This window comes from Lycorma delicatula, chromosome 11 (genome assembly GCF_047948215.1).
Source record: "Lycorma delicatula isolate Av1 chromosome 11, ASM4794821v1, whole genome shotgun sequence".
NCBI classification, from domain to species: Eukaryota; Metazoa; Arthropoda; class Insecta; order Hemiptera; family Fulgoridae; genus Lycorma; species Lycorma delicatula.
The window spans coordinates 71,880,805-71,897,393 of record NC_134465.1 but is presented as its reverse complement, the minus strand read 5'-3'; the positions used below and the strand labels follow the sequence as shown (position 1 = coordinate 71,897,393).

Below are 16,589 nucleotides of genomic sequence, written 5' to 3'. Positions count from 1 at the left end.
TCTCTAAAAAAATAATAAATTTTTTTTTACCTTAGCCAATAATTTACATACAGGATTTAAAAATTTCTTTTGAATTCTTATTTAACTTTAAACTGTAATAAATAAAATTATTTCACTAATTTATTACTAAGTGGATATTAATGTATTCATTTATTTTCTCGAGGGCTTTTAATGGAATCATTCACACATGTCGATCTAACAATAGATTTAATCACCATAGATTTGAATGCAGTATATCCAAACGAGATAATATATTGATTAATAAGTTTAAACAACGCTGTCATAACCAGTTTAGTCTGTTTAAAAATCAGCAGATAGCTAAACATTTTATTTTCAAATGATTTAATAAAAAAAAACGAAGGTGGTGGCTAAGAAAGGTTTAGGAACGTATTAGATAAAAAAAGATATTAGAAACTGAAGATTTTGAACAAGCCAGCTCTTTAAATACCTATTTTACGGTGAAAACAACGTCATTAAAATTAAATTTAATCTCTTAAGGTTGGTGTGTGTGAGAATATAAGGCGAAACGTGAAGAATAAAAATAGAATTGAGCCAGCTAAAATCTTATATGATAAGGCTGTCACCTTTAATACTGTGACATTTCCTTTCTTTCTTTTTCCTGTTTAGCCTCCGGTAACTACCGTTTAGATAATACTTCAGAGGATGAATGAGGATGATATGTATGAGTGTAGTAAATGAAGTGTAGTCTTGTACATTCTCAGTTCGACCATTTCTGAGATGTATGGTTAATTGAAACCCAACCCAACAAAGAACACCGGTATCCACGATCTAGTATTCAAATCCGTGTAAAAATAACTGGCTTTACTAGGACTTGAACGCTGGAACTCTCGACTTCCAAATCAGCTGATTTGGGAAGACGCGTTCACCACTAGACCAACCCGGCGGGTTTATATGATAAGGCTATCCCAGTGCTTTTATACGGTTTTAGCCTATATTGAGCTCTATATAGGCTGTCAAAATGTCATTTCTTCAGAGTGTCCCGTCTGGATAGAATTAGAAAAGAACATGTTCGAAAAGATTTAAAAATAGTTTCGATCAGTGAGAATATTTTTTGAATTGCAAAGAGAAATGATCAGAACATCTGTTAAGAATTCAGTACGATAGAATATCACAAAAAAAATATTAAATTATCCACCGGTTGGAAGATCAGCAAGACGTACGAGGATACGCTGGAGGGAACGATCAAGTCTCAACGGAGTTAAACCGGACAGGAAATGACGCTGTTATAACAAATTAGGAAGTTTATGCTCCCACAAATATACAATCCGGTTAAAATTTAGAAAATATTGATCTAATGATTCGATACACATTAATAAGCAAATAATTTTAAATCGAAAGTATGAATATTTTTTACATAAAAAATAATTTTTTTAGCAGCTGATTGATTTTAAGATTAATAAGTTACTGTTTTTTTTTCGATTTGGCCAAATGTTATCAATCACTCTGAATTTAGCGAAATAGCTATATCCAACGCGTTTACCCGTAATAATAAAAAAATACTGTAGCATATAATGGCATTAAATTAATTGTAGGATGTATTCTCAAGAGTTTAATATTTTTATTTAAAGTTAGTAATTACATTTATTATATTTACTACTCAATAAGAGCGCAATGGAAATAAAAGGAAAACATTAGGTACAAAGAAAGCCTTCAATTATGAACAGGAAATTACTATGAGCTAAACAAGACAAAGAAGATGCCAAGAGTAAAGAAGAGTCACAAAACCTTAATTTACCAACCATCCTTCTTTCCTCCACGTTACAATTTTGCCCTACCGTTAACACATACGACTTCCTCCGGCGAAGGGAGACCAAATAATAATTTTCAAATTTATCTTTACAAATCGGAACGCAATCCACAATTCCATCCATAAACAAAACTATTTTATAACCGACATTCACTACCCCCTAAGATAGACCCAGCAGCAAAGTACTGTTGTCTAGGTTCAGGGGGATATGTACACCACGTCCTCCTAGTTCCTTCCGTTCCGTATGTGTTGAGTCTGGACTTCGAGTTAAGGAAGAAATTAACCAAATGAGAAAGTAATGAACAGGATTAAAGACGAAAAGTTACTTATGCGGGAAATAAGCAGAAGAGAAGGAAACTGGTTATGAAATGTAGTTTTATGAAATAGAATCTTGATAATTTACTGGTGGAAGGGCCAGTAAAATGAGAAAAGAAGCGAGAAGTTAATAGATGAGGTGAAGACTAGAAACAAGAAGACAAAGAATAACGCTTAAGGCAAAAATGGATGGAGACAGCAGTGGTGTAACGGACTGTTGTCAGGCAGAATGACAGCGGCCGGACTGAAATATGTCTTGAGGCCATGAAGATGACCTCCGGTAAAGCCCCTAAGGGCTTGGTACGGAAGAGATGGCGTGGCGGTCGTACCCGTCACATGGATGATGTATTCCCCTCGAGGTCAAGATTACTTCAGTGTAATTTTTAGGTTAATCTTTTAAATTAAATCTTTTATCGTGTAAATATTTTAATCGGACGCTAATAACGACACTTCATTTTGCAACCAGTAAAAAAAAAAAAGAAAAAGAAATCTTCCATTCAACATAGTAAATGTAGAAAAATGTAAAAATATTTTCTTAGAAGGTGATTTTGGAAATGGAAGAGCAGAAAAAATCCTGATTTTTTTTAAATTTTTGTTTTTTTTAAACATAATTTTAAAATAATACATCATAAATTAGCTCCACTCTAAAAAAGAAAACGTTTAGGTAACGTAACGTTTTTTTAGGTTACGTTTTTTCATGTATAATTATTTTTCAACTACATAAGAATAAATAACCAATGCCAGGAGTATTATAACTTTGTAGTCAGCTTTTTTTTTATAAAACATAATAAAATTTAAAAAAATAATTATCGAATGATTAATTTTTCTTTCTTTGTTTAATTATAGATCAATACTTGATGGAAAACGTAGTGAAGAATCCGTCCGTTTTGCAAGACGAGCTGCTAAAGTTTTAGTAGCGGTAAGTCGTAATAATTAATTCAATATAAATATTATATTTTTGTTAGGATTATAATTGTATATTATTTAAATTTCAATCTTTCATAATTTGGTTTATACTCTAACAATATTTTTATGTAAAGATAAATCTGTTATTTAATTTTTCTTTTAACAATTTAAAATTATAGATATTTGCTCAAAAACCACTGTCATTAAAAATGAAAAAGTTAACACGTTTTTTAATAAATCGAGAAAAAATTAAACAAATTCAGGCATCCACATAATGTCCTGTTATTTAAATTTTATTCAGAATATTTATTTTAAAAAAATAAAGAAAAATTTATGTTAAAGCAAACTAACACAATATATTTCAACGGTTTTGTCTAAAACCTTGTCCATTAACTTAAAATTTCTGTCTAACTTAAAATTTCAGAAACTGTTATTCGGACGCCATATTTATGTTTTTAAAAATCTTCACTTACCAATGTAATAAACTGATTATTTATATCCTGACAATGCCTCAATTAAACAAAAATCCGAAAAGAAATTAAATAACTTTCTTAATTTTATATTACAAAGAACAAGGCAAATTAAGCGGAACATTAAAATCTGTAAGTATACAAGTAAAAAATTACTAGGTATACTTCGATAGATTACACGGAGTATGAAGAGTGGGTGAAAGCATGCATTGATGAAAATGGCGGACACTCAACTATTGTTATAAAAAAAAAATTTCTCAATAATGTTTTGCACAAATAATTGTAATATTTATAAGTAATTGCATTAAATATAACATTATTTTTATTTAAACTGGATTGCGTTTTAAAACAAAACATTCTGTTATACAATTTTTAAGTTATATGACGATAATATACCTATTAAACTTTTAAGAATATCTATCAACATCCTAAAATTATGTTTTGTTTTTATTTTCAGTTTTAAAATGTGTTATCAATTATATTAACGTGTTAAGTATATCTCGATCTATTGCTGTAATGTAAAAAAAGTTGTGTTTTAGTAATTAAAATTGTCAAATAATAACATGTTTATTGATTTTGAATCGTAGGTTATTAGCGATATGATTTTAGACATGTAACAAGGCTATTTATATTATATTTAATTACTTTTGGAAGGGGGGAGAATTACGACCAAAGAATTAAAATATGGATAACAAAATAATTATTTTGTATGGTAATATTATACAAGAAATAAACAACAAATCGTTAAGATTTCTAACAAAGTTTACAAGATCATTAAAACAAATTAAATATTCATTTACGTCTTAAATAATCTTATTTGCTATATTTGAGTAACTATTAATTTTTATTTAAAGTTATTTACCTTATAAATTTCCACTGGACGACAACTAAAATACACTGTAAATATAAATGAAGCATAAAAATTAAATATACTTAAAAAACACTATAAAAAAAAAACACTATAAATTACCGATACGCACGCTTTTATAATACTGTGACAAATGACAGAGGGAAGACGGACAGTAGTTACATCGTGAGTTACTATACACAGCCTTCTACAAAAAGAGAGTGGGGGGAACGTAGATACATCGACACAGCTTTAAGCTGTGTACTGGACACAGCCATCACTTGTGCCAGTCAATTCTGTTATTTATGTAAGGTTGGAGAGTGCAGGCAACTACTAATGGTGACGTCATATCATTATTGTAACGAACTGTTCCATCATAACAGTATAACGCTCCGCACAAATATTACTAATTACTTTGAAATAAATTTATCCAATTTTTTTTTCTGACATAAGGAAGTTTTCTACTTTTTTATTTAACTCAAATTTCATTTTTTTTTTTCTGTAATAAATGAAATCTGATAATCTTTTGCTTGTAGCTTTTAGTAAATCATATATTTTTTTCTTTTATTTTATTTCTTTCACTTTTACAAAATTAATAATTAATGGAGTAATCCTAATACTAATTATAATATGATTTAACTTAATCATACTTAATTTAACATTGTTTTATAATGCAATTTAATATTTATTACTTAACTTAATTATACTTAATTTATATTATTTGTAAAAGATGAAAGATTAGGTCTTGCCCGTTTCGTGGCACCATCCATTTTCTATTAATCTTTTTAGTTATAGTAAGGGGAAAAAGTAAACAGTTTTATCTTATATAGGAGGATTAGTTTTGGTTCAATTCATGATTTATTCTGGTGGAAACTTACATTTTCTGCAGTTAAGTATAGAGAAGATTAATCGTCGCCAAATATTTATGTTTACTAATAAACCATTCATCCAGTGCTACCCGCTAAGTTATATATGTATTAAATCTATTACTATGTTAATTCCAATAGTACAAAGCATTATAAATTATTATATATGTAATCATAAATCATGTAATTACATGGAACATACTTTCAGCGTCATCAATATTAATTAGCCATCGTCTTAGTAGCTTTAAGAAAGTGTTTGGGTTCCTACTGGTCTTATATGATTAGAAAGTATGTTATACAATCTAGGAACATTATTACTTTCAAGGTCTGTACGTGTATTTTTTCCTCTGAAATTACACATACTTTTTTTGAAAAAACATCACGGTAAAATTTAATTTTTTTATAATTTTTCTCGTTGGGAAAATTTAATAAATATTATGAATAATCAACGAAAAGATTAACGGTTTTATCAGTAGTCCCTGTCACTTAAGCGAGAATATTTTTTGTATTTATTCCCGGGTCTTATGGGTTACACGATCACTACTATTAATATCTGTCCGTTCGGTTATGAGATAACCAAATAAATATATATAAATAAATATAATTAACCAAATTTAACCTACGCTCGCTGGTCAAGGTTAGTGAGCGTAGGTTAAATTTGGTCGAATATATATTTTATAATATATATTATATATATATTTATTTATATATATATAATATATATATATATATATATATATTTATTTATTTGGTTACCCGAACATAAACAGATATCTATAGTAGTGGTCGTATACTTTCAATCCCACCATAAGAAATGTTAATCACATAGAATAACCAATTTTTAAGGAATAAAACCGGTCAAAAAGTATTACTAATAAATTAGTTTTCTACTTCAGGCTTGACGAAACCAATACCAGGTTTACAACGTAAGATGAGGTATGAACTATTTCCCGTTGCTTTTTCTTTGTGCCAAACACACAATTCCATACGGACAACCCCATAGTCCCAGCAGAATATAAGTAACATTCAACTCTAGAATTGATACGTTTAACCACAATCACTGACTAAAATTGACTATCATTACTCTTAAAGAAAGCTGCTTTGATTGATACTTCTTGTACTTTGGGTGTTTAACATGTTCTAGTCGTAGTAAAAACTGGTAAAGAATAGGAAAAAATAACAAAATAATGTATATTTTTATCAAGAAAAAATGTAGACTGAAGATTTTCCCCGACTTCTGAGTATATCAGATATTCACGCGATTTGGGTTGAAAATACTCTTCAGATAAAAATCTAAAAACCATTTTCGGGTACTGTTGAATTTTAATTTAATTATATAAATTAAAATTAATTTAATTATATAAATTAAAATTAATTTAATTATATAAATTAAAACAGCTATAAAAAAACGACGTGGGATGTTACCCTACGGAATTTTGTTTTTGCTTGACGAAGCCCGGACACACATAGCTAATCAGAGAGCGAGACAATTGGAGAAGTTCTGTTAGAAAATCTTCAATTTTCTCCCTGTCGCCCTGATTTAACTCCCAGAAATTATTTTATTTTTCTTAACCTTAAAAAGAAGCATCCATCATAAAGATTTGGCGACAACGACGGATTGAAAACTCTACAGTTTTCAATTATCCGGCTTTAAGTCACTGACAACGGAATTTTTTGAAGAGAATGAAGAAACTAGTAAAATCTTCTAAAAAAATGTGTTAAAGTAGAAGGAAGCTGTATAGAAATGAAGTAAAATATATTTTTCATGCGTAAGATATAAAGTTTGTTGCAGTTATTCAGTTTTTTCTTTTTTTAGGTAGATTTTATAAGAAAGCAAGCTAACTATTGTAATGGGTACCATGGTTCGACTTCCAGAAAATTTCAACATATCTTCCAGTTTCATATACCAAAGACCCGAAAACCATCGTCAGTTCAAAAGTTTATATATATATATATATATATATATATATATATATTTCACTTTCTTGTGAATACGATAACTGCCGTAATTTTGCGTCAATCACTTTCAAATTGATACATAAAATATAACGACCCAAAATCTCTGTCAAGTTTGTTAACGGACCAAATCGGAACATGGGTGGTGGAAATGGAGGGGAGGCTTTTTTGAAAAAACAAAATATCGCTAAAACCTTCTTATTAAAGTATCAAATTCGTTTAAAGTTCCTACTGTTCTTTGGATAAGGGCCTAAAACTTATCTAAATAAAGTTTTTTGATATCACCAACCATTGGCCCAGGGGGTGGTAAAAATGAGGTTTCGAACACAAAAAAAAATCATACCTCCCTTAATAGGCACAGTATTGAATCGGTTTAAAGTGGTCGTTAGTCTTATAAACATTACCTAAAACTTTTGTCTGAAACAATTTTTGTTATAACCAACCCTTACGGCAAGGGATGAGCAAAATGTTGCTGGAATTGTAAGATCGGACTTGTCGCATGCTAAACATATGAAAATTTTTTTCACAAACAACCATTGTCGTATTGTGTAAATTTGAAGTTTTTCTTAGCTTTAAGGTGGAATTCTTTTTTATCTCCTACTTAGCTCCGGTGAAATCTACCTCTGTCAACCGGCATGCCTAAAGGAATTTTTTTCAAAACGGACCTTACTTTTAAAACACGCCTGATAAAAGAATAAAATTCACTAAAATCCAAACAGAAGTAAATGTACATGAAACGTGTATGATTTATCGGAATTTTAACAATCCAGTAATCTCTCTACCTGTACCAATAAAGCAACTTGGCCTGACTGACTGACTGACAGATTCATCAACGTCCAGAAAAAACTATTAAAGGTAAATTAATGAAACTGTATACATGTTCTTCTTGCGGTGTAAGTGCTTACTAAAAAAGAACTTTTTGATATTCCGAGTTTAAAAGGTTAAAATGGAGTAACAATGAAATTTACTATTTTTTAATTTCTCTGTAATAAATTAAAAAATCAAGTTGATATTTGGCGCGTGTAATCTTTATGTGAATATCTAAAAATTAATGTCTAAATTTTTTTATTTCCGAATTTAAAAGGTTAAAATGGATTTTGTAATTCTTTTTTTTAAAACACGGCTATTTTTTTGTTTAATTTCTTGGTAACAAATGAATTTATAGATTTGATTTTTGTGTGTGTAATCTTTATGTGAATAACTAAAAATCAATTATTAGATTTTTCGAAATTTGACTTTGAAAGGAATGAAAAAATGTAAAAATATTTTGTAAAATGACTGAAGATTTTCCCAGGTAAAAATATTTTGTAAAATGACTGAAGACTTTCCCCGACTTCTGAGTATATCAGATATTCACGTGATTTGGGTTGAAAATACTCTTCAGATAAAAATCTAAAAACCATTTTCGGGTACTGTTGAATTAAAATTTTTTGTAAGGGGTGTTAAGTTGTACGGCGCGGCGGCTAACTAGTCTTAACACAGCCAATGCCATTGTTAATATACGTACGACACGACTGGCTGCTCCTGTCTCACGTTATTTGATTTAAAAAACATACAATAAAAATAAAAATTAAAAAAAATAGATAAAGTACGGTCACTTCCTAGTGAACATGATTACAAAAATTAATTTCTCAACCACAAGCTTATTTTATTTTTTTTATTACAAAAAATAAGTAATTATTCAAAAATATAAAAGTATCTTGAATAGAAATGAACACAGATGTTACGAAATATTCATGAGTTGAAAAAAATATATATATAGCCAATCAGGGCTATGCCTCGGGCAGAGCTCGAGAGTGTTTGTCGGGTAACGATAAGAACCAGGCAAAATAAATTTTTACCTGTACTTCGTACGGGTAACCAGTTATAACTGATATTTTTAAGATGGAGGCCCACAATTTTGAAACCCACATTTTTAGTTCACTCGAAATTTCGGGTCCTGTATTGATCAAACAGTTGCTCTGAGCAAATTGCAATACCCCGATATTTTTTAAGAAACTGAACATGTTTTAATTTTTATTTATCATTATTATTGTCGCAAGCGTGAGTTATATGAACATAACGGGGTCAAAGGGGCAGAGCTCTGATTGGTTACTTGTTTATCTTTTTTCAGCTCGTGCACATTTCCTAATATTTGTGTACCTTTTTTATCAAGATACTTTATATTTTTGAATAATTGCTCATTTTTGTAATTTAAAAAATGAAATAAGCTTGTGGTTGAGAAATTATTTTTTGTAATCATGTTTAATTTCTGATTATGCATTTCGGGAGGGGAGCAGCGACGGAAAATGCTATCTTTATAATATTATAAACAATAGAAGTGGACTAAGCAATATAAGTAAATAACAAATATAAGTGCAATAACCAATGTAGAAGTTTAGGAGCAGTGTTAGGAGAAACCAATTTGGGAAAAGTATAGGGTCAAGGAAAGCAATTTTAGGGCTCAGATTAACAGTAGAAGGAAGATAAAAGAAAAACAAACCAACTAACATGGCATTTATAGACCTACAAAAAGCGTAGACTGTAAACACACACTATACGTATTTAATTTATATGAGAAAATTCTCATAATCTTTTTGCTATTGTGGCGTATGTTCCATTTTCGGATAGATTATTCCCTTCAGTTATGTTAAAAATAATAAAATAATAAAAATAATTAATTCAGCATCAAATAATGGGCAGGCAGGAGTAGGTTTCGTGATGAACAAGAAGATAGGGAGGGGAGTGGAGTATTTTAAGACGCATAGCGATAGAGTCATTGTAATAAGGATAAAATCAAAACCTAAACCGACAACGATTGTTAAGGTCTATATGCCTACAAGCGCCCATGATGATGATGAGGTATACGAAGAGATTGATGAAGCAATTAATCACGTAAAAGAGATGAAAATTTAATAATAGTTGGAGATTGGAATGCAAGCATTGGAAAAGGCAAGGAAGGAAATATAGTGGGTGAATACGGGCTGGGCAAAAGGAATGAAAGAGGGGACCGACTTATAGAGTTTTGCACGAAGTATAATTTAGTAATTGCCAACACCCAATTTAAAAATCATAATAGAAGAATATACACTTGGAAAAAGCCAGGCGATACTGCAAGGTATCAGATAGATTATATCATGGTTAAGCAAAGATTTAGAAATCAACTCGTTGACTGCAAAACTTACCCTGGAGCAGACATTGATAGCGACCATAATTTGGTGATAATGAAATGTAGATTGGGGTTTAAAAACCTGATGAAAAGGTGTCAGATGAATCGGTGGAATTTAGAGAAGCTTGAGGAAGAGGAGGTAAAGAAGATTTTTGAGGAGGACATCGCAAGAGATCTGAGTAAAAAAGATAAGGTAGAAAATGTTGCAGAAGAATGGGAGAATGTTAATAAGGAAATTCTTAAATAGCAGAAGTAAACTTAGTCGGAATAAAGAGAACTGGTAGAAAACCTTGGGTTTCAGACGATATATTGCAGCTGATGGATGAACGTAGAAAATATAAGAATGATAGTGATGAAGAAAGTAAAAGGAACTATCGGCAATTAAGAAATGTTAAAAACAGGAAGTGCAAACTGGCGAAAGAAGAGTGGATTAAAGAAAAGTGTTCAGAAGTGAAAAGAGAAATGAGCATTGGTAAAATAGACGGAGCATACAGGAAAGTTAAGGACAATTTTGGGGTACATAAATTAAAATCTAATAATGTGTTAAACAAAGATGGTACACCAATATATAATACGAAAGGTAAAGTCGATAGATGGGTGGAATATATTGAAGAGTTATACGGAGGAAATGAATTAGAAAATGGTGTTATAGAGGAAGAAGAGGAAGTTGAGGAGGATGAAATGGGAGAAACAATACTGAGATCTGAATTAAAGAGAGCATTAATAAAAGATTTAAATGGCAGAAAGGCTCCTGGAATAGACGGAATACCTGTAGAATTACTGCGCAGTGCAGGTGAGGAAGCGATTGATAAATTATACAAACTGGTGTGTAATATTTATGAAAAAGGGAATTTCCGTCAGACTTCAAAAAAAGTGTTATAGTAATGATACCAAAGAAAGCAGGGGCAGATAAATGTGAAGAATGCAGAACAATTAATTTAACTAGTCATTCTTCAAAAATCTTAACTAGAATTCTACACAGAAGAATTGAGAGGAGAGTGGAAGAAGTGTTAGGAGAAGACCAATTTGGTTTCAGGAAAAGTATAGGGACAATGGAAGCAATTTTAGGCCTCAGATTAATAGTAGCAGGAAGATTAAAGAAAAACAAACCAACATACTTGGCGTTTATAGACCTAGAAAAGGCATTCGATAACGTCGACTGGAATAAAATGTTCAGCATTTTAAAAAGTTAGGGTTCAAATACAGAGATAGAAGAACAATTGCTAACGTGTACAGGAACCAAACAGCAACAGTAATAATTGAAGAACATAAGAAAGAAGCCGTAATAAGAAAGGGAGTCCGACAAGGATGTTCCCTATCTCCGTTACTTTTTAATCTTTAAATAGATCTAGCAGTTAATGTGATGTTAAAGAACAATTTAGATTCGGAGTAACAGTACAAGGTGAAAAGATAAAGATGCTACGATTTGCTGATGATATAGTAATTCTAGCCGAGAGTAAAAAGGATTTAGAAGAAACAATGAACGGCATAGATGAAGTCCTACGCAAGAACTATCGCATGAAAATAAACAAGAACAAAACAAAAGTAATGAAATGTAGTAGAAATAACAAAGATGGACCACTGAATGTGAAAATAGGAGAAGAATAGAAGAAAGCAAATAGATGAAGAAAGAAGCATTTGGAAAAATATAGTTAAAAGAAGAGACAGACTTATAGGCCGCATAATAAGGCATCCTGGAATAGTCGCTTTAATATTGGAAGGAAGGTAGAAGGGAAAAATTTTGTAGGCAGACAACGTTTGGAATATGTAAAACAAATTGTTAGGGATGTAGGATGTAGAGGGTATACTGAAATGAAACGACTAGCACTAGATAGGGAATCTTGGAGAGCTGCATCAAACCAGTCAAATGACTGAAGACAAAGAAAAACAATATAACAAGATTAATTTTTTTTTTTAAATTACCTTCATTCCTATAACTTTATTAAAAATACAGTTAATAATATTAAATTAGTCTTTGAATTTAATTTTGTGCGGAATTTATTTAAAAAGAAATGATTAAAAATAAAGATTTATACTTTTTCTTAATGTACTAAACTGATAAAAAAAGTTTATAAAAAAATTTAATTTAACTGCTAACTCCCGAATTTCATTCTTCAAGGAAAAAAAGAGGATGCCTTTCTTTTATCTTCAGGAATAGGATTTAAAACCAAATTAATTTATTCTTGTAAATTACGGTTTAATAATAATAATAATATTTTTCTTTATTTCTATTACAGTTCATTTTTAAAACATTAATGAATTGAAAAAGAAAAGTTGAAAAAATTTAAAAAGAGATAATTTTAGAGTTATTATCATAAAACAAAAAAAAAATAAAATAAATAAAGTAAATAGGTATCGTTAATTGAGTTTCGAAATTATGTTTCTTAAAATCTGCCACAAAAAATCTTATCAAAGAGATTTCTAAAAAAATATTTAATTTTCCTTCAGAGATTTTATTACGTAATTATTTTTAAGAAATGTATTTATTTTTTTATTTATTGAACATAAGATTTAAAAAAGTAAAAAAAAAGACAAATAAATTATCTTACCTTTAAAAAATAATATCGCTTAAATATAAATAAGTTTACCGTATAATATAAATATAAAATGTGTAATTTTTTAGATATAGATGGGTGTAAATTTAATTGGACCTCACGGTATATTTATTTTATTCAGTTTTATTTTAAACACAAAAAAAAATTATTTATATAAAATTTCAATTTTTAACAATTTACAAATATTATTTATTTCGAATTTTTTTGGGGTTTTTTTTTTGCAGACTTTTCGAAGAGAATTACGGTATTACTTTCAGTCGCACGGTGAGAGTCGGGGGTAAAAATGAATTTTCTTTAAGTTTTGAAGTGTGAGAAGTAGAAAAGTAGCATTCACTTAAAATGTAACTTTCTTATATATATATATATATATGTCTATGCAGATACATTAGCTGAATGTAACTCGTCAGCTGGGCCAGATCTAATGAAACTCCAGATATTTTTACATGGATTTGAGTACTAGATCGTGGATACCGGTGTTCTTTGGTGGTTGGGTTTCAATTAACCACACATCTCAGGAACGGTCGAACTGAGAATGTACAAGACTACACTTCATTTACACTCATACATATTATCCTCATTCATCCTCTGAAGAATTACCTAAACGGTAGTTACCGGAGGCTAAACAGGAAAAAGAAAAGATCTAATGAAACTAAAAACACCAATTTATAGGCCTACAGCATTTTCGAAGATTAATAACTAAAAACCTATTAATTTAAAAGAAAGTCTGAAATAAAATTTTAATTATTTTTTATTTTGCAAAGAATTCGATTCTGCAATAAAAAATATAAGTCCCATTAAACGAAATTAAGTTGACCTTGAAATGAGCTTTATTTGATCTTATCAAGGACAACATAGGTTGTGAAAGTATTTCCCGCTTGAAATGGAAAAACTTTAATAGGAAACATTTTTTCCTAAAATGTTTAATTTTTAAGATATAGATGTGTATCAATTTAAACGGACCACTCGGTATAATCAGTTTGTATATCCGGGCTAACGACCTAAGAACGGGGAGAATCAATATTAATTAAACTTGTAGGATGAACTTTACCTTTACAGAAATCTTAGCTTTGTACTAACTTAAAATATTTATAGGAGGAACGGCTCCCTTAATTAATTATCTAATCATTACGAGCATCACGTATTGTAGCTCTCTTAAGATTTAAAAAATAAACAAAACCATGAAATTCTGAAAACTTTTATAAATATAATTCTGTTAAAAGTTAGAAGAACGTGTTATTGATAACTTTTATTTTGATAACCTTTTATTTCATTGGCAAAGTCTAAATTTAATTTAATCTACGTGTATTTTAGAGAAAAATTTAAGATAAAATTAAAAAAGAAATTGTTTTTAAACAAAAATTTTGAACTGTTCCTTTATTTTTTTAACATTAGCCGGAAAAATGAATAAAATTAATTTCCGGGAAAATTCTATCTTTTCCTTCAAATAAATTTTCTTTTATCTATCAAAACTTTATTACTTTTCAGATAAAGGTAACTAAGAAAGATGGTATTACGGATGTTTTGTGTATGTCCCAATAACTGTAATGGTTTTTTAAAAGGTAAGGAAGTCAATATGACGTCCTCTTGGAGATAATAGTAGTAGTATGTTATTCTTTTATTCGTAACCTGATGGATTTGATTCCCGGTCAATATAATTATAATTTATTGTCATACAAAACGTCCATTTTACTGTATATTATTACCTACAACATTCAGATTTATATGGTGATTCATTTATCAACATATATGTTGATAAACATATGAATTAACATATATGTGTATATAATCAACATATATCTATTAGAATTTTATTACATTTATAAATCTATAATTAGACTTATTAGATTAGATTTATAGATTTATAAATCTAATTAATTTTAATAGAAAAGAAAGTGTGGCTCAATTATGAAAATGGGATTGATTTGTCTGGCATTTTTCCCACCACCATCCCGTTCGGTCGCCCTAAAGCATAAGACCGAATGCCAGTGCCACAAACGGCTACTGTGCCTCAAAACGGTTTAGCAATCAATATCCTAATTAATTCCTAGAGCTTACCGAACTGTGTAAGCGGAATAAGCCTGGTGTCCTACACCACTCGCTTGCGTATCCCACCGCTCACTTGTCAAATATTACTAAAATTGTTAGGCGCACATCGTCTATATACTAAAATATATGACTTGTCAATAACTTAAAATTTATTTCGTCAAAAACAGCAATCTTCTGCCACGCCTAGGTCGCTGAATGCCAGCAACTATCTGTATATCATACTATAGCCGTTGGAGCTATATTTGCCCGATGGTCAGCCATTTCTTGAGTAGCTTCCTACAGCAAGCGATAGGAGTCTTATATCCATTACAAAAAAACTACTGATGCCGGTTAAACAAATAGTACAGGCAATTTGTCATCAAAATAGGCTATATTTGAAAATCCTTACCTATTGATTGATCTTTTGTCCATGCGTTATGGGTGATGAGGGAAGCTTAACTCCAGATTTTTAACATCCTCCCTCCCATCACTCCCATAGATTTTTGAAAAACTCGAAATACTCAAAAAAAGTTTTTTAAATGCGTTTTTCTCTGAATCTATGCATTTTAAAGAAAAGTTTTAGTTTTTCAAAAAAATATGTAGAGGACATTCTCCTCTACAATTAATGTTTCTGACGTTATGCCGTATAGTTTGAAACTTAAATACTAGGTGGCGCTGAAGTTGTTTTTACAATGTTTTTTACAATTTCAGCGCCACCTAGTATTTCAGTTTCAAATTATACGGCATAACTTCAAAAACATTAATTGTAGAGGAGAATGTCCTCTACATTTTTTGTTTGAAAAACTTTTCTCTAAAATGCATAGATTCAGAAAAAAACGCATTTCAAAAACTTTTGAGTTTTTCAAAAATCTGCGGGAGGGGGATGTTAAAAATCTGGATTTAAGCTTCCCTCATCACCCCTAACATATGGAAAAAAACATCAATCGGTAGGTAAGGATTTTCAAATAAAAATACAAATTGACTGTACTAAAAGCAACGGCATCAAGGAACTCCCACACGGTCCCACAATGCGGTTCACGTCACATTGACTCGTCGCTTATGAGTGGCCAATTTTTCCCCTTGGTCTTTAAGTTCCAGGGTGGCCTGAGTTCTGGCCACGAACATTATGTGTTCGTTCGACTGGACCTCCCCGCAGACGCACAGCTCGTCAGCTGTCAGGCGAAACCGAAACAAGTATTGGTTCAAATTTGCGTAGTTGGAGAGCTCTTGGGCTCCCGTTACTCTTATAAATGAACTAAAGGCGTACCATCCCCCCAAGTCCTGTATAAATCTATAGAAGGACCTACCCTTACTCGTGGCGTGCCATTCTTGCTTCCACGCTTCCAGCACGAGGCTGTAATGTGAACGGGATATATGATGATAATAAGAAATAACATTAGCTTGATATTTTCCTCAAAAACAAAAAATCGAAATTGTTTGGAATTCAGTAAGCAGTAGTATCAAATAAGATTCTTTATAAACAAATTCAAAAAACATAAACCAAGTGGTCCATATATCAAGCGATGTGTTATGTAATTTAACGTTAACGTTTTTGTAAAAATGCACTTTAAATTTTCAAACCTCCTTTTACTTTCCTCGTATCATAGCTGGTATGAAGTAAACAATGCTAATCAGTCAAAAAATCGAGTATGGGTTTTTTTATTTCTTGACATTTCATGATTCAGGAATCCCAGAAAAACAAAAAAAAAAAAATGGAGGGGTATGTTCGTAAG

The 16,589-nt window shown here is 30.4% G+C and overlaps 1 protein-coding gene and 1 long non-coding RNA gene across 3 annotated transcripts in view; one reads left to right on the top strand and one right to left on the bottom strand.

The window, feature by feature from the left end:
* The window catches only part of LOC142332316 (uncharacterized), a 673,176-nt gene extending 668,681 nt beyond the window's left edge, over nt 1–4,495 (bottom strand). Inside the window, exon 1 of one of the 2 annotated variants that reach the window (XR_012758251.1) lies at nt 4,322–4,495. This is a non-coding gene — a long non-coding RNA (uncharacterized LOC142332316). The remainder of the gene's footprint in view (nt 1–4,321) is intronic. The other variant, XR_012758250.1, reaches the window with a different exon arrangement.
* The window catches only part of LOC142332315 (protein O-mannosyl-transferase TMTC1-like), a 507,352-nt gene that overhangs the window by 352,008 nt on the left and 138,755 nt on the right, over nt 1–16,589 (top strand). Inside the window, exon 5 of the mRNA XM_075378680.1 lies at nt 2,930–3,002. Within this exon, the coding sequence (XP_075234795.1) occupies nt 2,930–3,002 (73 nt within the window). The remainder of the gene's footprint in view (nt 1–2,929; nt 3,003–16,589) is intronic.